At 42.9% G+C, this 24027-nt stretch overlaps 3 protein-coding genes across 3 annotated transcripts; 1 reads left to right on the forward strand and 2 right to left on the reverse strand.

The window, feature by feature from the left end:
• The first annotated feature begins 953 nt into the window (after positions 1-953).
• LOC308128846 (AP-1 complex subunit sigma-2) lies at positions 954-6316 on the forward strand. Its single transcript, XM_080494527.1, has 5 exons — positions 954-1095; positions 1566-1744; positions 2931-3039; positions 3145-3282; positions 4752-6316. Exons 2-5 carry the CDS (start codon positions 1566-1568, stop codon positions 4797-4799), a joined length of 474 nt encoding a protein of 157 aa, XP_080350653.1. The 5' UTR covers positions 954-1095; the 3' UTR covers positions 4800-6316.
• Positions 6317-6496: 180 nt separating this feature from the next.
• On the reverse strand, positions 6497-11481 carry zrsr2 (zinc finger (CCCH type), RNA-binding motif and serine/arginine rich 2). The gene is made up of 11 exons (XM_080494516.1): positions 11294-11481; positions 10581-10660; positions 10410-10491; positions 10222-10330; positions 9462-9548; positions 8947-8985; positions 8621-8751; positions 8320-8533; positions 8012-8067; positions 7571-7680; positions 6497-7480 (listed from the first exon to the last, which is right to left on the reverse strand). Exons 1-11 carry the CDS (start codon positions 11338-11340, stop codon positions 6612-6614), a joined length of 1824 nt encoding a protein of 607 aa, XP_080350642.1. The 5' UTR covers positions 11341-11481; the 3' UTR covers positions 6497-6611.
• Positions 11482-12084: 603 nt separating this feature from the next.
• On the reverse strand, positions 12085-16656 carry LOC308133242 (transmembrane 6 superfamily member 1-like). The gene is made up of 10 exons (XM_080500543.1): positions 16546-16656; positions 16291-16394; positions 16059-16160; positions 15887-15986; positions 15712-15794; positions 15361-15479; positions 14851-14955; positions 14654-14746; positions 14448-14567; positions 12085-12616 (listed from the first exon to the last, which is right to left on the reverse strand). The coding sequence occupies exons 1-10, from the start codon at positions 16635-16637 to the stop codon at positions 12425-12427; spliced, it is 1110 nt and encodes a 369-aa protein (XP_080356669.1). The 5' UTR covers positions 16638-16656; the 3' UTR covers positions 12085-12424.
• Positions 16657-24027: the final 7371 nt, after the last annotated feature.

A 24027-nucleotide genomic window follows, 5' to 3' on the forward strand; every position in this document is an offset into this window, starting at 1 on the left:
ACACTAAAGGTAAGGAAGTCTTGATCTGATTAAGACAGAGGTTCTCCCGGGGTTCACCAGACGGCTGCCACCAGCTTAAAGGGGTCATGTTATGTAAAATTAACTTTCTAATGGATTTCCAACAGTAATATGCATCACCATAGTTTGGAATGACGCCCCAGAAGTGAAGAAAATCTGTCATCTCCCTCCCTGGCTTGGATGAATGTTTAAAAAGTGTGTTGCTCCAACGAAGCCAATCAGAAATGAAACCTTATATAGTGTCATCAGGGGTTTAGCCAATTCCAATCAAGGTAGGCCCTCCCTTTGACCCTCCTACAAATAGGCAGCTCTGTTTTGGCACATGGCACCACGAGAGGAAGTACTTCTTTCACGTCCCAGCTCATATGACCCAATAATCAAATGGATGAGTATCAAGAAAAAGTTGGATTTGGGGCAATAAACTTTGAATACAATGTTTTTGGACCAACGAGAACAATGTGAAATTGTTCAAAAGCTTTAAAAATATTCCAGTTATTGATATATGGTTGCAAGAAACTGTTATGAAGAGATAAAGCAATAAAGAGAGATGAATTGGTGAAACAGTAATCCTACAATAACTCTTTTGTGGATAGGATAGGATTTTTTTTCTGAAACCTTTATTATATAGACAATAGTTATTAATTTGCTGGATTAAAACAGGATGGAAAATATTCCTATGTGTTTTTAACACACGCACACACACACACACGCGCGCGCACACACACACACACACACACACACACACACACACACACACACACACACACACACACACACACACACACACACACACAAACTTCATCGTGAAGTTCGCTTTAGAAAACCTGTCTTGTTGCTTGGAATAACGTATCAAATAACGGACTCTTTCAGCCAATCAGCGACCAGCACTGTGACTTTTTCAGCCAATCAGCGCGCAGCTCTTTTCGGCGTTGCCTCACCATCCGCTAGCCGCTTTAGCGTCGCCAGCTAACCCACGTCAACAGAAGTCTCTGGGAAATATCTTCGTATTATGAATTTCGCTTGAATTCTCTCAAGTTACGAGTTCCTCCAGAGTCCAGCTCGAAGGCCCAGTGGAAGGTAAAGAACCGTGTTTATTGTCGTCCCCGCCTGTAACGAGATAAGCGACGCAGGAGGGCGCAAATGGCCAGGAACGTGTTATTGCTCCATTATGTGGCCATTAAATCGATGATGGCCAACATGAGCTAGTGAAACTTTGTGTCAAAGCTTCTTTGGATGCATAATTTAGCATATTTAAGACGTATTGGATGGCTCGGGCGTGTTACCGTCGTACACGGCGTGTGTTTCAGTATTTCTCCGTATTACCCACCGTCTGTGATAAATGAATGGACTGTGCTTCTGTGTTACTAAATGTCACGTTTCTATATTATTAGTCATCACAACACGTCCATCCTTGCTGTTTCTACAGTGCTGCTTCATCCTCCTCTCATACCTTTATTAAACCCCTCCTCTCAGCCATATTAAGGTAATGTGTATCATCTCCCAGCCTTGAGTAACTTTGTTTTCTTTGGATCTTCCTTCTCCTCCAGATGCAGTTCATGCTGTTATTCAGCCGCCAGGGAAAGCTGCGGCTTCAGAAATGGTATGTCCCCCTGTCAGATAAAGAGAGGAAGAAGATCTCCAGAGATCTGGTCCAGACCATACTGGCCAGAAAGCCCAAGATGTGCAGCTTCCTGGAGTGGAGGGATCTCAAGATTGTGTACAAAAGGTAAGCCAATAAATACAGGGGTGTGAAGTCCCTTCATACCCCGCATTGTGTATCTGAGGAGCATTTAGCCGTTGTGTCTCTGCTGACAGTTGGTACTTTAAAGATGGAATTTTCTGCTGATCTCTTCATCAGTTACAGCTCTTTGGCATAATCCAGTGGCTTTCCCGCTGCATAAAGCTAAAGGAAAAAGAAATTCACATCCAGTTCCAAATCTTAACAGACCAATGGCACATTGGGATAAACATACATTTCTCCAATCGGAAGAAAACCTTTCACTTCAGCTTGAATCTTTTCTGGTTGTTGTCATCTTCTTAAGAGGTTTAGCTTTGAACACCATCAGGCCTTTCTTCCATTCATCACTTTCTCCTATACTTCAGTCGTCCATTAAGGTACTTTCCTCATGATGGCTGTGGGAGTTTCATTTTCACTCCGGGTTAATTTTTACCTGCTTTTTCATGCTTAACTCTGCGCCCCACAAGCAGATGGATTTGGCTCGGTGTGTTCAATGTTACAATGTGACCTCGGGTGGAAACCTTGCCTGTATGAAAACAGGAAGTCGTAGGGAAAAGACTGCACAGATTTGTTCAGATGAAGATTGAAAATTCACTTTTCAAAACACAAACAAGCTGGCTGCTGAGTTTAGATGAGTTTGGGGTAATCCTAAGTAACTCGCAGTGGTCAAAACGTTAAGCTTCCTTGTGTTTTGCAAAATGTCGGATTAGGATTTTAGTAAGGGGAAGTGATACTGTTTGGATTGTTACATCACTTCTGCAAGCTGTGGTGGTTTGTTGGTCTTGTTTGTGAAAGCCCAGTGATTATTTTGTCAAGCACTGCGATTTTTGGCATTTGGATCTCACCTTCTGGTGTGTTATGAATGCCAGAAACACCCCCTCTGAGATGATAACTGCTGAGCAGTGGAAGACAATGATACAAACATGTAAAGGCGCCTGATTTGTCCTGAACATACGACTGCTGAGTCATAAAAGTAAAAGAAACAACGCATTCCTATGAACTTTATATTAAACAAAACAGCTAGAGATGGTATCACCTATTCAATGTGTTTTCCTGCAAGATTATATTATGTAAAGAGATATATATCTGTTTATTGTGCATAGAAATCAGTGTATAAATAATATTCTACTGTCTTTCTTTGAGCTGATGGATTTCTTATTTTATTCTGCAAAAGGTATGCAAGCCTGTATTTCTGCTGTGCAGTAGAAGATCAGGATAATGAGCTGATCACTCTGGAGATCATCCACAGATACGTGGAGCTACTGGACAAATACTTTGGCAGCGTGAGTCTCGTAAACATCACTTGTGCAGCATGTAGCGATTTTTAACCGCCAAGGTGTTTCCTCTGATCTTTTTTTTTTTTTTTTTGTGGTGTTGGAATGTTCTAGGTTTGTGAACTGGACATCATTTTCAACTTTGAGAAGGCTTACTTCATCCTGGATGAGTTCCTGCTGGGCGGAGAGGCTCAGGAAACCTCCAAGAAGAACGTGCTGAAGGCCATCGAGCAGGCCGACCTGCTGCAGGAGGTACGTCTCCATCAGCACATTTTCCGTAGGTTCCTGCGCTGAGGATTTCTTATAACGTTCTCAGTGGTGTTCCACTTTGCACTATGTGCCGGCATGTGGTGTTGTAACCCTTTGCACTGATATCCATCTTCCACATTTTGAAAGATGAAGTGTTTATTCTGTTTCAAAGAAATTAGATTGAACAATAACACGTCATCCATGCTGAGGCATAATAGAGCCCTGCATGAAAATGGGGAAAAGTATAAAAACGTCACCTGTGAAATAATCTTTAAAAAAAGAAGAAGCCAAGCGATGTTGAGAAGTTGCAGTTCTTAAATAAGAATGAAGAAATGTCCCACCAAACCCCAAGTAACACAAGCTTGTTTCTCTTTATTTCCATAATCATTTAAGCACAAATTATTTCAGCTTCACAGCGAAGCCACGTTGTCGTTAGAATCACCACCTGCTCTACATTTATTGCCCACTTGATGGCGCAGTAAGGGCAAATTAAGCCAGAAAGACTTTGGCATCTGTGGGCGGTGCCCTGTCCAGGATCTCCCCCACTTGCTCAAAGAAGGCTACATATTAGCTGCTGTTTAGTGCAGAAGCATAAACAGGCAGTTTTCCATCCGTGTCACCTTAAGCCACAGGGAGGCGACCGTCTCATCCACGAGGAAAACTCTAAAAGTGTCGCCGCCAGTTGAGGTGTTGTGAGTTTCCCCACACATGCCTGAGAAGGAAAGGGATCACCCCTTATCAAGGAGTATTTTTCCAGAGACAATGCTGTGCATGGAGGTGAGCCTAACTATATCTCGTCACACTATCGCTCAGCCTCCTGCACACGCTCCGCCTCCTCCCACCCCAGTGAGGTCACGTTCCCAGAGCCATTTGCTCTCCGCACCGTATCCATTCTATTCCTAATTTGTTTGATTTGCAAAAAGTGTGAAATATCGTGAACACGTTCTTCGTGATTTGTAGAATCAAATGAGATGTTTGTTTAACCGTTTTACTCTCCCAGTGACTACCAACTTAAATGTTTTCGGTAAAAGAAGTAAAGCCGGTATTTAACTGATTGAAGCTGAGATAAAAACGTTACTTTTACTTGGAAAACAATCGAATTGGTCTGTTCGTGATGGAGGCCACTGCAAGAACAATCTGCACCTGCTGCCACTTGTTGGATTCTTATTTAGGCCAGCAGCACTCGATTAATTGCCCCCCCCCCCCCCCCGTCTCTCCCTGCATTGCTGTTTAGGTCGGATTCCCTGCTCGGTGATTTATTTTTAGCTCAGAATGCTGGACTATTGTTGAAGCAGCACAGCTGACTGTGCAGAAGTTTCAACTCTCTAAAGGCCTCGTGGTCCCATCGCGCATTTAGCAACTTACAATTATGACTCGCGTTCTATTAATTATGATTGAAATGGGTGCCTTGTGCAACAATGTGAGTAATTTATAGATAAGAGGATTTTTTTTTTTTTTTTCTTGTCCTGCAGGAGGCCGAGGCACCACGGAGCGTTTTAGAGGAGATTGGGCTGACATAGATCGTCCCGCCGCTGATCTCTCGGATGCAGATCTGACAACCTTCATGTCTCTATCCTGTCTCCTCCTGGTCACTGTGTCAGTGTTGTTTGTGCGCGTACACCATCATATCTGTACTGTACTACCCTGTAAACGTCATTTCTACGTGGTGCCAATCGTGGTTTTTGAATGTGTCTCCTATATAAAAGCTCCCCTCACTATAATCTTCAGTGTTTCTCTCTTAACTTCCTGAACCCCATCAGAGAACAATGTAGCACCGACATGAAAGCTCCAGCATCGTATTAGTATTATCCATTGTCGCAGACTGCAGAGTTTGATGTGGCGTTTTGGTTTGAAGTACTTTTGAGGTGCTCGTGTCGCTCCGGTTGGTGCTTCTAATGCGTCACCATCACACAGCCAAAAGTCCCAATTTCAGGGAAAACGAATATGGATCATCTGACATGTTTAACAACTGTCTGCTACATAATAAATCCAATTCACTCTTAATACAGAGCTATAATCCTCCTGTAGCAGATGCATTATCAATAAAATATTTAGTATTACACAAATTGGATCCAAATGTAGTGTCTTGGTTTTGATTAGGATTTTGTTTTTTTCTTTGCAGCTGTTTAAATACCTTCTGCTAGGTTTTCAATGATGTAAATGTTCTGCTTTATATTTTAGATTTTGGACTTTTGCCTCTGATGGTAATGTATTAGAAGTAGCAGCTTAATAGTATTGAAGGAGTCCCAGTAATTCATTCACAACTGATTTCAACAAAGCAATCTGTAAAACTGATACTCCAATCATGGTTGATGTAAATGTTCCATGTTCGTGTTTGCCATTTCTGCTGCAAACGTTCTATTTCTGTTTAACCCTTGTTAAATATGGGCGGTTTCTGTGTAATTGATGTAAATTGTTGTCTTTCTTTCCCTTTTGAAAAGTGGCTTATTTTTTCAAAGACCCCCTCCAACCTTCATGTAATGGGGATAAATCTCAGTCCCTCCTCTAGTCTTTAGTCAGGATAGGATAGTGACCCAAATAATTAAACTAAATGTGTCTTAAAAAAAACAAAACCTTGGTTTACTCTTACAGATTAACATGACCAAAGAACACTGTGTTTTACCTTCCCACTGGTGACGACTGAAGGCTAAAATGGCAGAAAAGGGATCTATTCAAAAGGGTTATTTGGCTACAATGAATCAGTATTACGTAACCGTTCTGGCACATTTACAGATTGAGTTACTTTATGGAAGAGAATCGTCAGATCAACTGCACAAATCAGGGTATATCATCAGTATTCATCACCGGCTTGCTCGCTTGTCAGAAAATTGCAGGAAAACAAGCCCACGACCGACAAACACTCATCCCAAATTATATGGCAGTCAGTTTTTATTTTATTTACATCCATCAAACCAGAGGTTTTTGTTCACAATGCATTTAAAAAAAAATATGAACATAATCTTTTTGTATTAAACACTGCCAACACAGTTTTCTTTTATATTTTAAAGGCATCAACAATAAATGTTATCAAGAAAAACACGTGTTGCTTTCTTGATTTGGATTGTTTTATTCTTTCATTCAGCACCAGCTGGACGTTTAACTGAACCACCGGTGCATAAAACGGACCGTGAGCTGTTAGTTTGACCATTGTATTAACTTCAGTAGGAGTTGCCCTCTGCTGTTTGTGTTGCACCACCTCCAGTGGACAAATTGAGAGTAGCAGGTAATTTAATGAAATTGAAACGATGTCTTTAGAATAATTGTTAAACTGGTCATCGGCAATGAAAGTGAAAGCATTCAGATAAAGTGTTGAGACTGTCTGAAATTGGAGGCTAAGAGCAGCTACCTTCACCATTTCCAGTCAGTTCAGGGTCGGTCTCTTCACATTTCTCCTCTGAGATGTGGTTTTCCTCATTGTCGACCCTTTGATCCAGGTCTCCCTGTTTCTGCTCCGTTTTATTTTCCTCTTTACTGGGACTCGGTAAAGAATGAATATCTGACGTCTCGTCCTCCGAGTCCTTGTCCTGCTCTGACTCTCCAGAAGAAGCTGCTCCTTCACGGGGCAAGTGGCTTTTCTTCTTGTGCTTCTTCTTGTGCTTCTTCTTGCTCTTTTTGGAGTGTTTGTGGCGATGCCGTGTGTCTGTATCATTACTTGGTGTTTTACTACTGCCCGATTTCTTGGGGCTCTTTTCTTTGCTTAACCTTTTCCTCTCTCTGCTTTTGCTCCTCGACTTGTCTTTGGCGTCTCGACGGGGATCTTCCTCTCTGAACCTGCTGCTGCGCTCTTCACTCCTGTTCCGACTCTCTCTGTCTTTATCTCTGCTCCTGCCTCGGTCTCTGCTCCTCGATCGGTCTCGGCTCCGATCTTTCCTCCTGTCGCTGCGTTCAGACCTGGACGAGCGTCTGTCCTCCGCGTGCTGGTGGGAGCTCCTCCTCTCTCGGCTCCGGCTCCGGCTCCTTCGCCTGTCGCCTCCTCGCCTGCTCTCCCACCTCTCCGGGCTTCTGCTGTAGCGCCGCTGCCTCCACGATCGCTCTCCGTATCGCTCCGAGTGCCACCCGTCTCGGCGACTGCTCCGAACGCTGCGGTTAGGGGAAAGGTGCAGGTCCCTGTCGGCCTCCCAGAATTCATTGCCGGGGTTACGGAACACATGCAGGAAGTTACAGTGTTTCCCCTTAGTGCATTTCTGTCTGTCGAACAAACCTGAGGAGCGACACCGAAGAAAGGCGTGAGGACACTGAAAGCCGTTTCGCCTTTGTGGAAGCACGCCTCCAAAATAAAAAAGGGACTCACCACATATGGCATTTTTCCACCGAGTTACAGGACATATCTCACAGTGAAGCTGCCGCCCTGCATACCACCTGCCATTGAACTTGATGAAAGCCTCATTGCAATGCTCCTCTCTGGATGCACAACAGAGAGACAGGAGGAGAATCAGTCACAAACATTTAAACAGCAAATTGGGTAGAAATTGTACAAAAACTATGATGTTGTGACTCAGATCGGATATATAGAATGACACTGTCATATTAGAAGAGTATAAAAGTACTACAATTACTATAGGGAATTTAAGAAAGCAGGAGGATTAAGGTTTTTACTCAACTCTACTCCAATGTTTGAAATAGTGTCAATGAAGCCATTATATCTGCCTGAAAATGACCATGTGCCCTAAAACTTTACAAAACGTTTGCTTTGTGCCGACCCTTTTGGGGCCACTGTAGTGTGACGACTCACGTGTCAAACTGAATGTAAACGTTTCCTTTCAGGTGCGGTTCGTAATTGCAGCTGACCTGAAACAAGAAGGGTGAGAGAATGAAACCAATCTATATATATATATTAATTACCTGAACACTGCAAGTTGGAGACGTATAAATGGTCTTCAGCCTCAGTTAAATGACTTTAAAGTAAACTTAATTGTGTTTATTCAACATTTTTGCTTTACTTCTTGCTGAAACAGCTCAGCATATGTTGCTGCAGGCAACAAAGGCATTTACAGACATGTGTGACTAAGTTGCGTTTTTCTCCAGCCGTTTGTGTCTCACCTTGAATTGCACCACCTTGCCAATGTTTTTGAACTCTGGCAGAACATCGTGGTAGAAATCGACGAAAGACTCCTGCAGTTCCTCCTCGCTGTGCTCCAAACACGCGTCTATGTCGTAATCGTCGCGGTAGGACTGCTCCATGCCGAACGTTGTGAACATGCCGCGCACCATCAGAGTCGGGCTGCTTGTGGGATACACGTGTTTCCGAGAACATCTGAAATCACAGCAGAGAAAAGTCCTCGTTGTACATTTATTTGCCCTTTAATCAAACAAGTTTGATCAAAAGAGAGACAAACATCACCTGTCTCCGAATCGACAAGCACCGGTTTTAAGGAAGAATGGACAGTTTGCTACGTCGCGTTCGGTCCCGTATTTCTCCGAGTTCACGGTCACAGGAGCCTCTGGATTCATCCACGGTCCTTCTTTATCAAGCTGGAGGCACGGACATGAAAGAAGAAACAAAACTATAGTAGAATTTGGGGATGAATACACATCAGATGCTGAAGAAAATTCCAGATGACAGGTATTTATTAACTTCACAAATGGACTACAAGACTCACAATATGACGATTTTAACCATAAAATAAGTCCCGCTCTGCGTCATAACTTATATTAGTGCATTATTACCTGATTTTCTGCTTCATCCAACATTTTCTGAACGGCCTCCTACAAATGGTGTAAAGACACGGCTGGTGAAAATGTGCACACTGCAACATACTGCAGCGTATCTGTTGCTGTGGGTTAAGACCACATTCACAAAGACTGATAGACACAGAAACGTCGCTGGCACGTAAGAGGGATCATCTCCGGGTTTCTGTCGCACAAAGTCAAAAGATACATCCGTGTTCTGAGAGCTGAAGGTGTTGTAAAGAGGTTTTCTCTTTGAGTGTATCTCAGTTAAGGAGTAGGATGGTTGTCGTGCCACTCAGTCAAGGAAAGGTTTGTTTAAAAAAAAAAAAAAAAAGAACGACAGAAACAAAACCACACTTCACAAGAACAATTTAGCTTGTTGACAATTGATTAATGGTAAAACATAAAAAAAATTAAATAAACACAAAATCTTAGCTTTGCTTTAAACAATCTAAATAAAAATGATGAGGATATATTTTATTCTTTTTCTATCCTCCCGGAGTCCGTTTCACCTCTCTGACTCGCTTCTTCTGTTGCCGCTGATCTTTCTCCTCTTGCTCTCTCCTTTGCTGGGCCTCCCATTCCGCCTTTATCATTTGCTGTGAATGCAGAAACAAAATTGCAGCCATGTTTCACATTTGATTTCATTTCAATCGTCAAACAGACTTACAAAACTGCTCAATAATAAGCCACGTAAACTCTCCACAATAGAATGAGCTACACAGTAATGTGATGTGTTGTGCTCACAAGTAGAGTCAAAATGTGTAAACCGTCACTGTAAGCTTGAATAAAAGTGTAGGTTGATACAAGTCTGTGGTACATAGGAATACAGTGTCCCATTGAACATCAATTTCAGTTTTTGCTACTTTTAATCATAAAAGCTTATTCATTAGTGAATAAATAACTACAGACTACACCCTCGTAGTGTTTTGTTGTTTGGCTTGAAAAAGATTGTTCATACACTCCAAACGGTGCTGTCCTTGCTTCATACATAAAGTATGTCACTTTCGCACAAAAAGGATAGCCATTCATTGCACTGAGATAAGATTTTGAGAAGACGTGAAACTAAGGTGTTGCAAACAGAAAATAAACATAATATTATGGGTTTAGTTCGATGTAGTTTGACTTGTCTGGTTGTTTTGCCGCTTTGTTAAAAAAAAACTTGGCAATCTCTGTTTTAGGTGCTGCTATCACAGTTTTATAAAATGTGAAAATATTTTCAAAAGCAATCTTCGATTTCCTGAATTGTACAATCGATGGGCAGTCAATTACCTCTTCTTCCTCTTTCCTTCTCCTTGTAGCTTCCTCCCGCTCAGCCAGCAGCCTGAATTCCTCCTGAGCGCGTCGCTCTCTTTCCAGCCACTCTTCATGCAGCCGCAGACTGAAAACCACATCATACACACTGAAGATCAGCAGGTCCCTATGTTGTCCATCAATTTAACACAATATTGCTAACTTACCTTTCCTCGTCAGCAACATCGTTATCGTCATCTCCATCATTTGTTTCCTCCTCTTCTTCAAGGGGAGCACCATTTTTTAAGTCTGTGATGAATGAAAAGTGAGTAAAAATGAAGTGAAAATGTATTCAAGTGCAGCTTCAGATGGTCACATTTCTGAACAAAACTGCACACCGTATTCTCGGGCTTGTGCGAGAGCCTGACGTTTTCGTTTTCTTCTCTCTTTCCTCAGAGTGGCCCTCCGCTGCTTCTGACTGAGACAGACAATTATTTGAAACAAGATAGGAGCACAAAAGTAAAACAGAGTAGGGCTTGGCCTCGAGTAAAAATCCATTTTCCTGGTGTTCTTATTGTCTAGCTTGGATGAATATACTAAGGCAACATCATACATGTGCCAGACTGTTTGCAGTTTTGGAAAAGTTTTGATATTGGCAAGATTTGGGGATACAAATTCCTCTTAAATTATTAAATAGTGATTGCAGCAACTAATTGAAAACGATTTGCTGGCCTGATGCATGTGGTTTTTCCACATTTCATGTTTTCAAAGAATTCAATAAGCTCGATAACTTTGAAACTACACATATGATACGTCTAAAACATATGGATATTGTAACATTTTTATACTTCAATGTGATTTCTAGACAGGTTAATGGAGGTACAACATGTGTATTCAACATTAAGAGAGAATAATATAATAGTTTATAAGCTGTCTCAACAAAATGTAAACATTGTCGCTCCAGTCAAACGAGCATGTAAAATCTTTTTCTCGTGTTCGTGTGAATTGTAAGACGGTTGCATTATTTCTGTAAAGACCATACACTGTCACCCTGTCTTCAAATCAATTAGTTTATAAATTAAAAAAAATGTAAAAAGAGAAACAAACAGACCTTAAAACAGGAGCAGGGATCACAGGAGCTGTAGATGCTGCCATCATGGGAATAGCACGTCAGCTTCTTCCACTAATATCAACTCGTAGACCCGTTTCTACACTTCTCCACTTCAGCATTTAAATTAAACCCACCTAAAATGTCCTTTTGGGCATTGCAAAGATTTCTTTTGCTTGTTTGGTGTGTTAAAAAAAGACTCAAAAATGAATCTGCTAATCACACACATTCGCCTGCCACACTGAGGAACAATGTTTTTCCGGTTTAAAGGTGAATTGTTACTTAGCGGTAACAGTGCGGCGCGCCCCCTGCTGCATGGGGGTGGAAATAGTCCTGTCGTATCATGGTACTGAATCAAAAATAAACAGTAACTACACATTCCATTCAGACCTGGCTCGTCTAAATATGGATAAAAAAAAGAAAAGATAATTAGCTTAGTAAAAATGTATTATACGGCCTAATTTCCCTTCATATATTCTAAAATTTGCCAATTCATATACTGTGACAAAAACATTTTATTATCCATTCAATTTGTATTTGGTCATACAATTTGAATAACTTGACGTAAAACAGATTTTTTTTTCGGTAAGATTTAATGACAAAATAACCAAAAATAAACTAAAATAAAGTTTCTGTTAGAGCATAGTCAAATGAATTACTAATTAGTTTATTTCATCAAATCATTATCAACAAATTGTCCATTAATTGAATTCAAACTGGGGATGTTTTAACAAATCACGTACTCTATAAACAACACTGCATGTTATGAAATACACAAGCACATGATTTTGTTTTAATTTTTTTTACACATTACACAAAAACCCCAGTGTCACAAGTGACAGGACCACTGTTTTGAAACAAGTATGGTTAAGCAGTCTGGATGCCATATGGACACTGCCATTTCATATAAATGCAAAAACAATACATTTTTTAATAAATGTACACATTTTCAATCAACATCATCCATGCTTTGTCCTGCCTCCATCACCTCCATCCAACCCTCATTAACACAGGTGGCTTCCTCTACAGGAATAGGAGCTGTTAATAACTGCTAACACAGAACAGTTCTTTACAAGTACTTCAGCTGTTTATTGAGGCATCCTTGCTCTCTATCTCGCTCTCGGACAATGCATTTCATTCATTCTTCTTCTTTGGCTGTGGCCGGAGGAAGAAGGCAGGTCTGGTGCAGCAGCGGTAGCACAAAACCTGAGGCACCAGAGTGTAGAGGACATTGACCAGCAGGAAGACCGGCTGGCTATCAGCAGGTACTCTGTATGAGAATGGCGTCCGTGTGTGGAGAGATGCACCGATATGAGAAAACTGGGCCTGTATGGCAAAGGTGAGAGGGGAGAAAAAAAAAAAAACAGTCAGAGCCCTCATCCACTGCCTGTTCATTTCTATCAGTCAGCCTGAACTGGGAGGACCTGCAGCAGGTGGTGAGGATGACAGAGTTCATAACATACAGTATCTCCCCCTCAAAGAATGAGCAACTGACCAACTACAAAGCAATACCAGGGATTCTCAATTGGTGGATTCCTACTGAAATGTAGGTCGTCGGCCCAATTTTAGTGCTTCGTTGGCATTTTCTTAAAAAGAAAAAAAAAAAAAACGTTTTTTAAATCAACAAGTGTATTAAGTTCAATAAGTCAATTTCTTTAAATATGCTAATTGAGCACCAACACACTGGAGACCAAAAAATGGCAAACTCCATCCATCCATCTAGTTTTTCTAAGTCGTTTCTAAAGCTGTTCAGTCACAGGAAGATTGCTAAACTGCCATGCTGAAATAAAATATTCTGAATCCAAATCCTGGTACTGAAAATAATGATCAACACTCAACAAAGACAGGGTCAAAACAAGGTCTTTTAACAAGTACTTTCCTATTTATCAACTGATATATGATATGATCCCACCTTATTCTCATCTGTCTGCTGATCCCTCATTAACATTCAACTGATCTATTGTTAGTTTCATAGAAAGTAAGTGGGGATTAAAAAAAAAAAAAAAAAGGACATGGTACTGTGTGTTTCATGGCAACCAATGCTGCCAGCGCATCAGTCCTCCTATTTATAGGCTGGCCGAACAGCTGACATTTAAGTGAATACCACCAATACCACCATTCCTCTCTGCCTGAGGTCAGCTTCTGCCCTTATCCTGCTGATGAGTGATGCCCCAGCCTGCAGCTCAAACACAATAGCTGCTTTGTGCCCCGGAGGTTTGACTGACAGGCGACCTGCCCCCACCAGTCCTGGGAGTTTCCATCTTTAGATGTAAATAAGATAGTTTGCGGTGTATTCAGCAGCCTCGTGTACATGCATGCAGAGCCTGGAATGATAACACCAAGTGGGAAAAGTAAACAAAAAGTCACTATAATGAACTTGTTTTTTTGTTTTGTTTTGTTTTTAAACAAATAGCTCTATGGGACTGGAAATATTATAAAGCACTCCATCAGGTCTGTTCAGTTGAACGTGCCAATATTTTCTTTCATTCAAGGGAGCTTGTCATTAACAGCACAGAAAACAGCTGAAGCTTGGTTAAGGAACCTAAATATGTACACGTGTGCTTTAAAATGTGTGTTTGCAACTATTTCTATAGTACATAGTACATAGTACATTTCTCGATATCATATGATGACGCAAAGTTTTTTGAATGCATGCTCAAGAAAGAAAACTTGGGAACCGACTGGTCACGGGTCAGAATTGGGACAAGTGCGTTTCAGGTCTTGAGTCTCCCACAAAAGACGAAACAATCATGAAGGTGTGTCTTGGAGAAAAGATATTTAATCAAACTTGTTCCCAAAGAGGTGAGTACAGGTACTTTTTGGAAGTCCCCATGCTTCCTTTCTATAGAAATGTGTTTCCAGAACATATTCATGACTGGTGACATGTATGTGTGCCTCTGCACTTTCTCATTTGTCTCGGTCGCAATTGAATGAGGTCATCTGTTATCCAGTTGACCTCATTCAATTTGCATTGAGGCGTGTTTGTAAATTAAATCATTAGCCTTTCACGCAGTCTGTCGGTTTCGAACAACCCGAACATGTATGTGATGCCAACATGGGTGTGTGTCTTTCTGTGTGTTCAGGCTCTGTCACTAGAAAAGTCTGGTTATGCCTTGGAGATGAATTGAGAGACAGTAATGACGAGCAGCATACGTACCTGAGCCAGCGCTCCCGAGTGCACGAGAGTGAGGTCAGGCATCCACTCACATCCTGGGACCAACAGCCCATAAAGAGCAATGACGTAGTACGGGCCGGAGTAGAGCATGCTCACCGTCATCTGCCACACATGCACACCGCTTTAGACAGCTGGCTGATTATTTTGTCGTCGAGGAGGATTTGCAGGTTATTTTCCAGAGAGTTTACCTGAACTTTAGGATAGGCTGAAGGGTCTTTCAAGTAAGGCTCAAACTGCTGTGTGTACTCTTGACACCACTTGCCAGAACAGTCCAGAGAAACCTTGAAACAAACACGTGTGGTGAAACATTAGGGCACTCTCCGTTGCGGAACTGCTCCCCTTGGTTTGTCTGCAACACGTCACCGATGAGCCGCCAGTAACTTACCAGGCCTCTGAAGACACAGAAAGAAAATGCTGGGATGAGGTAGATGACGAATAATAAGTCACCGGGTCTGTTGAGCAGCTTCGTTTCCTGAGCTTCACGGATGTTCTGACAGAATAACAAGGGGGGGGGGGGGGGGGGGGGGTTATATTTGCAGAAAACTTTGCAAGTTTTTTTCTCCACATTTTTGGTGACAAAAGAATTTCAGCATATCATGTAATCAACAGGCATGTGGACATGATACTTCCTGTATTTCAACAAGGTACAAGCACTTTAGTCTGAACTGTTCCACATCTCAACTTAGTTAAATATATGTGTATTTATGAATAGTCCAATTACAAAAAAATATTTTTTTTCCCACCACTTTTGCGTCAGTTTAACACACAGTTTGCACAGATTGCGCTCATTCTGCTCCTATATACTTGATATTAGTGGGATCTAAATGTACTGAATTGAAATCTGTTGTTTCCTAACAGCAGCCACTTTAACAACAGGCGACGAAACGTGTCTTACTGGTAGCAGAGTGTCTTGTGTCGACAGTTGGCTGAAGATGCGGAAGCAAGCCCACACAGACACAGCGACATACATCATGTGGAGGAGGAAGAGAGGGCCAACATGGGTCCCATACTTTCCTGGTGAAGGACAGGAGAAGAAGAAAAAAAATCACTGTGTGGGGAAAAGAGCATTATGTAGAATAGGCATTTTATTTATTTTGACTCCACACACACACACACGCAAAAAGATCAAAACAAATTAAGGAACACATGTAATGGTGTCAGGGTGAGTAAATGCTGAGGGCGGTGACGACATGGCCCAGTCAACACAAGCAATCTAAAAACATCCTCTTATTTTTAGTGTACTGACCCACAGCATTCCCAAGAATGTAGACCATGGCACTCATGAGAAAAGATCCCACCCAGTAGAGTCCAATTGCTCGGTAACTGTCTCTGTGCAGAGCATATCACAATGGCATCGTTAAAGCTGTGTTATAATTTCACAGACTCATAGACGGATGTATGTAAACACATGCATGCCTCACCCCCAGGTAATTGCAGCAATCATGAGCAGATACATGAGATAGTGCACACAGCCATCCCAATAAGAGACCATGTGGCCATGAGCTGTGTTAATATGCTGATCTGCCTGAAACACAGTTTGGAATTATCAGAGAACTCATAGACGGTCACAAACTGGACACAGCAGCCCAACACTTGCCTCTTTGAGGTAAAACGTCACAAATCCATCAATGATGTTGTCTTGCTCCAGCCCAATGATCAGATTCACCACACTCAGAAATGCATACAGTGCATATACTGCAAATACATACAAAATGCATTTGCATTGATATTGGAAATTAAGATAAGTGTGTTTTGACAGAACAGCAGATATACTTTTATTTTCACTTTAGTTTGACCAGACCAATTCAAATAATTTGAGACGAACCATAGAAAAGAGGGTCTGTTGGAGCCTTCTTCTTGAGCATGAAGCGGACTGAAATAGCCAGGATGAGGACTGTCGTACACCCAGCAGAGAGGACGGCTTCAGTACTGAATAAATTAAAAACAAAAACAAAAACAAACAAACTTTTCCTTTAGGTCTGATTCACGATTTTCCAACAAGAATAAAAGTAACTCACACTTGTAACAACTTTCCAAATTGCAGATCAGACAAAACACGGACTGGTTTGCTGTGACTTACCTGTTTTTGTATACGAGGGAGTTGAAGAGGCAGCAGATGGGGATGGACATGAGGGACAGAACAAACACCCCGGTCCCCGCAGACGCGCTCATTGTGAAAAACTTGTTAGAGAAAAAATTAAAGATTTACAACGGAGCAGCTGCAGGAAGCGCCGTGTTTGGTTTTCCAGTCATAATTCCCGGGACCTGGATGTAAAAGTACGGTGCGTCCGACAAAATGAACAAGACACAAAGTTGCGATGCGGCTGCAGCAGCATGCCTCGTCTTTCTAGTCTTTCTGGCTTCACGTCTGACTCCCTCTACATCATAACCCCCCCCCATGAGGTAGTGTCAAAATTCTGAGCGAGCGATGGGAACTGTTGAGAGCTGAGCTGCTCCGTTCACCTCGCGAGCACTGCTCTACTGCACTGCACTATGATGTTTGCAGGAAAGAAAGCCAGGTGAAAATCAGTTCAGTATTCAGCGAGTTATGATTGATTAAATCTCTGACACTTCATTGCTCCTGCCAAGCAGATTAGACCGAGCGGAGCGGACGACCGGGCCAAGATGGCGGCACCACCGCTCGCCGGGGACAATAGTTTGTTGTGGTCGATGTGACGTGTACTCTTCAGTATGTCTATGTTCTGAATTTTACCTACGAGCAGACTCGAACGATATGAAAGCCTTATGTGACCTTAGGGACCCGGTAGCTGCTGTGCTCAAAGGAGCCATTTTGAGTGTTGTATACTGTATCACCCAAATTATTATCCCACATGAGCATATGATGGACTGTGAAACATGAAATATAGCGAAATATAGGTCCTTTAACAGCTATTAGCATCAGCGGCGCGGCTAATATAGCTAATAGCCGCACGGCTGCATTTCCCGCAGGGCGATCACGTGAGTAATGTGATATATTCATATATTTGCAGTTAGACTAACAGCAGCACAACAGTGACATTTATGTTTTTCTCTGAACGGCTGTAGCTCAAAGACTCAGTGAAGGAGTTAATGAACATGAGAGCTCGTGAGTCACCATTCAGTAAAGTGACGGGCGTGTTTTGAAAGGTTCGTTCAAACTTGATCATCACTAATCCGTGTCATTAACCACGGGGGAGGGTCATGTATTCACAGTAATATACGGACACACTTCTGAGGGTAATAAACAATAAGTACACACAAGTTTTTAGTGGCTCTGGTCTCTTTATTTAAGATTATTTGTGTTGTTTTTGAGGTTTATTTGAACAGTTCTATATATATATATGTGTGTGTCTCTGTGTGTATGCGTATGCTTTGGTATGGGTGTGTGTGTGGGTTTGGATTAGGTGATGGGGGGGGGGCTCTGCGCCCTTCATCCTTCTCTTGTGGGCCTCTCTGGCCTGGGGGGGGGTCTTCTCTGCACGTTCCGTCTGGTGTCTTCTGGGTTGGGGCGTGGCTCTCCGGGGTGGTTTGTCGGGGCCTCCCTGGGTCCGGTGGACCGCTGGGTACTGGAGTGACGGCGTCCGGCTCTGGTGGCCTCAGGCCCCGGGGTGGTACTACGGGCCCCCCCACAACAATTCCATTCACATCCAGAGGACAAACCACACGCACGCACGCACGCACGCACACACACACACACACACACACACACACACACACACACACACACACACACACACACACACACACACACACACTTCCACTCCTCATTGACGAGATTTGCTGCTGATTTTTCTTATTTTCTGCTATTGTTCTGTCAATTATCAAAATCATGTTGTTTTTTGTTTTGTTGTTGTTGTTTTGTTGTTTTTGTTTTTTGTTGTTGTTGTTGTTGTTTTTTCTTTCTTTTCTTTTTTGTTCTTTCTATTTTCTCTATAAAAGCACATTGGAATGACTGCAATGTATTTAAAAATGTCTTTTTTTTAATTAAAAAAACAAAACAAACAAAAAAAAATCTTTAACCGTTTCCGAATAAATCCCCCAAAACTAGGAAGAAATGTCCCATACAAAGTGGATGGGAGAGGCACCTTGTGAAGATCAAAGAATGATGAAACGAGGATGAATAGAAGATGAAAGGATGATGACAGGAGGATGAAGGGAGGATGTAGAGAGGATGACAGGAGGATGAAGGGAGAATGACAGGCAGATGAAAGGAGCATGAAAGGATGACGACAGTAGCATCTTCAAAGGAGCATGAGTACAATATAAAAGGAGTGAGATTATCCAGTTACTCATTTGACTACTGTCATTGTGCGATTCAGCTGTTTCAGATTTCTGGAGACTATTTTCACGCGATTCATTCTAAAGCGCTACACAGCCATTGTGTTTTTCCTTGGACATCAATAATTTTCCCACTGCGATCGTTGTTTACCATTACTTACAGACCTTTTCGATTATGTCTGCCAACAGACAGCGTTCACAAATGAACCCTACTCAAAGGCCCCAGCGGGTAAGTCCACCTGCTGTGCTATACACCAATGACTTCTTTCACGTGTCACAGTCACTGTTTCTCAATGCTTAGAAACGGAACATCAGGCAGATCTCTGTTTTATATCAAAAAAAATTTACGGTCTTATATTTTCTCTCTTTGGCTTCCTTACTCGCAGCAATTCTACAACCAGTCACGCCGGCCTCCTGGAGAGGAACGACAGGGTGTTCCACCCAGCCGCGGCCCCCAGCCGGAGATGTCCACCTGCTTCAACGAGGCAGGCCCTGGATGTCGAAGGGACACGATGCATGGGCAGTTACCCGATGACAGCAAACCATGGGGACCCGCCAACTTCACACCGAGACAGGTATGGGGAAAACAACAATTTCTGAAACGCTGCTGCTGCACCACTGCCGTAGTAAATAGTTTTATATATATAAGTGTGTTGATCAACATCTCTTCTTTCTTTCACCCTACTGATCGTATCTAATGCCATTCGTCCCTTTCCTTTGCGTCCTTAGTCCTGCATTCCACGGACCAATATGGCCCAACAGCCACAATACCCCGTTCAAGCAAGAAACCCGGGCTTCCACCGAGGTACCAATGCCGCCGAGAATGGTGCTTACAGTAAGAGGGCTAACTACCCCGCAAAGTGGCAGTTCACCCGGTCAGCGCAGGCGGCGCCTGTCATCATGAACCCCGCACCTCAACAGCAGCAAGCACCACCTCAGCCCCACCAGAACTTCCGCAGAAAATGGGAGCCCACAGAGGTAGAGTCTGCAGCCTTCGTCACAAAACATGGCGTTTTTTTGAGCGACGAAACCAGATCTGATGAACCCAAAGGGGAAAATTTTAGAGAAATGTTTAGACATCCGTTTTTTAGCTATGATTCTGTACTGTAACAGCATGGTATTCCTTTCTATCGATGCATCTATGACTATCAAACGAAGCTCATATGCTGTAGATTATGTATTGAATACTGTGCTGCACAGGACGATGATTGAATGGAAAGACGCACAACGACTGTAAAGGACATAAATTCTCCGACTCTCCAGTCACGTCCCTTCAAAGTTTTCTCCTTGTTCTTTTTCAATGTCTCTCATGTGCTTCAGAACTTCATCTGCTCCTTTTCCTCCACAGATCAGAGTAATGATCTCAGACAAAGGAGGTCGAAAGGTCACGGACGAGATAAAGTTTGGGGTCCACCACGGCTCCATCCCAACCGCTCCACAGGTAAGCAACAACTATTCATCCCATATCTGCTCATGTCAGCCACATGAGTGCGGTTTTAATTAGTGATAACAGACAATAGTGAGAATATGAAATCACGTTTTATATGTATTTGTTGTTGGTTAAACCAAAAAATGTGACATGACCTATGCGATAATCTAATACTTTATCATGAAATATTTGTGCTTCATTATTTTATCAAAATATTTAATTTGGTGAATGAAAGTTGCACCATTGGTATAGAGCTGAAGAAGTTTTTGCAGACTATAAAAATATGAAGTATCAGCCTTGGCATCACAGTGAAGATTTAAAGCTTGGTTCCTCAGATGATGTTTGTGTTAACTTACATTTCCAACATTGTTTCCTTACCTAGGAGCAGGTGGTGGTCGCACCAAAGCATGAGCCCACTCCAGCCCCAGAGCCAAGTTCTTCGATGAACTGGGACAGAAAAATTCCTCAGAGGTGAGCGATAGCCATCTCCCGACGACAACAACTGAACCAACACAGTCCTTGTTTTTTTGTTTTCCTCTTTCTAACCCTGCGCTGCTGCTGATTTGTCTCCAGAAACGGCAGGAATCGAAAGCGCCGTGACCGATTCGACCGCCAGGCCCCTGGAGGAGGCGATCACACAGAGCGACGGGACAACTGGGACCATTACAGTCGCCAGGTCACCAAGGTCAGCTCCAACTGGGAGAATGCGGAGCAGAACCGTGAGGAAGAGCGGCACGGTGTGGCCAATTCCGTCGGCTGCGTTGCGAGCACGATTGACGACCAAAGCAGCGGAGAGCAGTTGGAGACACCATCCATGCCTGCACCTGCCCCCAAGCCTACCCCTCCACCCACCCCCACCCCTACCCCTCCACCCACCCCCACCCCTACCCCTACACCCACCCCCACCCCTCCCCCTACACCCACCCCAACCAAGCCGGCCTTGTCCGGGGAAGCGTTGGAGAGGAAGTTCAAAGCCATCACCGCGGAGTACCTCCACCTCAACGACATGAAGGTACATGATGGCCTCACATCACCTCTGAACCTGCCGCTCTGTCTGTTGTTTGAGACGCGTAATCAATCACAGAACTGAGACACCATACAGATGGTTGATGCTTCATGACCGTGTGTCTCCGTGTGTTTCCCCTTACAGGAGGCTCTGCTGTGCGTTGAGGAGCTTAACAGCACAGAGCTGCTCTACATGTTTGTACAGGATGGGCTGGAATCGACTCTGGAGCGCAGCGCCATCGCCCGAGAGCGCATGGGCCTGCTGCTGCACCAGCTTGTCAAGACCAACATCCTGCCCACACAGCAGTACTACAAAGGGTAAGTGCAGAGCCCCAGCTCCACCTCCAGTTTCACACACACACACACACACACACGTCTTCTCTGGAACTACTGAGAATTTGGATTACAACACTGCCGCCTGACATTTCTGTATATTTACATCTTCATTTTGAAGGCAGCTGAATTTACATTTCAGGTCTGTGTTTATGACCTGAGCATTAGCACTGCAGCTACAAAGTTCAATGAAATCAATAACATTTCTCATATATTCCTATACATTTCACATTTTACAACGGCATTGTTAATGAGTTTCTGGTTTCACAAAGATGTGCTTACATGCACAGTAATTATACAGACTAAGGCAAGTGAAAACCCATTGTTTTTACGTTTTCGTCTTAGAAAGGTTTCACATTTACACAGCAGTTTTTGAAAACTGTGTTTTCTCAGAAACAGCAAAAACTTTGTTGTTATTGTCCATTTACAACTATGGTACCCCCTGTTTTCGTGGAGATAAGAGTTTTCGTTTTCAAAAGAACGGTCAATCAGACTGAGTAATCTTTAATTTCGTAATATGTTCCTGAAGAGCTATTTTTCAAGCCTGATTCCTCCTCCTCCTCCTCCTTTCACGTTTACATTAGCTCTGATGGCAGCTTCTTCTTGTTTGTGTACTCAGGCTTGAGGCGATTCTGGAGGTGGCTGAAGACTTGGCCATAGACATCCCCTACTTCTGGCTCTACCTTGCAGAGCAGACCACCCCCATGCTGCAGGAGGGGGGCATCCCAATGGGGAATCTATTCAGGTGAGGTTCTCACAGTGCAGCGAAACACACGCGCATGCACACACAGGTTTGAATGAGTCTTTTAGGTTGGTTTGGGGTTGAACTCATGTTGAACACTTTGGTCTGCAGGGAGATTTCAAAGCCTTTGTTCCCTCTGGAGAAAGCTGGAGTCCTGCTGGCCCACATCCTCAAAGTACTCTGCAAAGAAATGGTGAGCACTGCTTTTAGAAATGATCATCTGATGTTCCAATGAGAATTGAACCTGTTGATGATATACAGACACGGTATCCCTTCAATCATCCCTTTGTCTCACCAAACAGAGCCATGAACAGGCGGGGACTATGTGGAGGGAGGCAGGCCTCCAGTGGAAAGACTTCCTCCCCGAGGACGTTGAAGTCGACAAGTTTGTGATGGAACAGGTGAGGAGAAAGTGTTTGGATTTTACTGCCGGAGTAATTTCACTACCAGCTCACTTTGATCTCATCAAATTATAGTAAAATAACTTGCAGCTCCGCGTTTTTCACTTTATATTTATGCAGTTAAGTTTAAGTAATTTAGTCATACCTTCCAGTCCTACCTTTGTTTTTCTAAGGAGCTGCAGTAAAATTGCATTCAACACTTAATGATAAACTATACAATAACAACATCACATGTGTAACAAACTGTGGGTGGGATTCATTCAGATGCTAGATGTTAATGAACAACATATTCACATGATTTCAGCTTAAACTTTTGAAAGTCTTTAAGGCAACTTGTTTATTTTAACTCCACAAGCTCATTCATAGTGGTTTTTTATTTAGTTGTTTTTTCCAAAAGTTTGAACTGTAAATTAAATGTTGAAATTGAAAAGAAGTCAAAGTGTGGAGAGGGACTGATGCACGGTTCGTCAGAATACTGATGGCGCTGCTGCTGCTCTCTTTGTTTGTGCAGAACATGGAGTTCACGTTAGGCGATGAGTCTGAGAAGAGTCCGAAGGAGGTGAGCGCCGCAGAGGTGAGCGCCGCAGAGGTGAGCGCCGCAGAGCCGAGCACCGCTGAACCGGGAACCGCAGACCTAAGCCAACAGCTGAAGAAATTCCTCCTGGACAAGGCCAGCAACCAGACGATCATCGACTGGGTGGAGGTTCGTTTCACTGCTATTTAGATCATGAATATTCCCGGACTTATCCACTTTTCTAAAGCATTTGTTCGCCTGTCATGCTCCCGCATGTGCTGTTCAATGGAGTCATTAACAGTCCGATGACAGATTCACTCTTTAAACACAACTGAAGTTACATAAGTCAATAGTTGGTGCTCATGTGTTATATTGATCTGTTAGAGTTGATCCGACTTCATTGAAATCAGATATATATAACGGCTCCTCACCTAAACTGCAAACCTTAAATTTGCAGTTTTCTTTGCATAAATTCTATCCATCTCTGAAGAGCCAGAGCCACTGAAAACATAACTGAATGATGAGTTCTAAAAAAACTAAATCGTGAATTAGGAACATTAACGGACTGTCCGAAAATCAACAGTCATTCATACTCCTGCATTTCATGTTTGATTCATACTCTGCTTGTGTGTGTGTGTGTGTTTGTGCAGGCCAACCTGGATGAGCAGCAGAACTCCAACACATTCATCAGAGTGCTGACGACCTGCGTCTGCCAAGCCACCATCATCTGTGAGTCACCTCCCCACCAAAATTATTTTGATTTTGAGAAATTCACTCATACTGATCTCAGCGAGCAATCTCTTCCCTTGCAGGCGAGTACCCGTGCCAGCCAGACATTCATATGATGAAGGAAAGAGCTGCACTGCTGCAGAGATACCTGA

The sequence above is a fragment of the Blennius ocellaris genome (assembly GCF_963422515.1).
Source record: "Blennius ocellaris genome assembly, chromosome: 1".
Lineage (NCBI taxonomy): Eukaryota > Metazoa > Chordata > Actinopteri > Blenniiformes > Blenniidae > Blennius > Blennius ocellaris.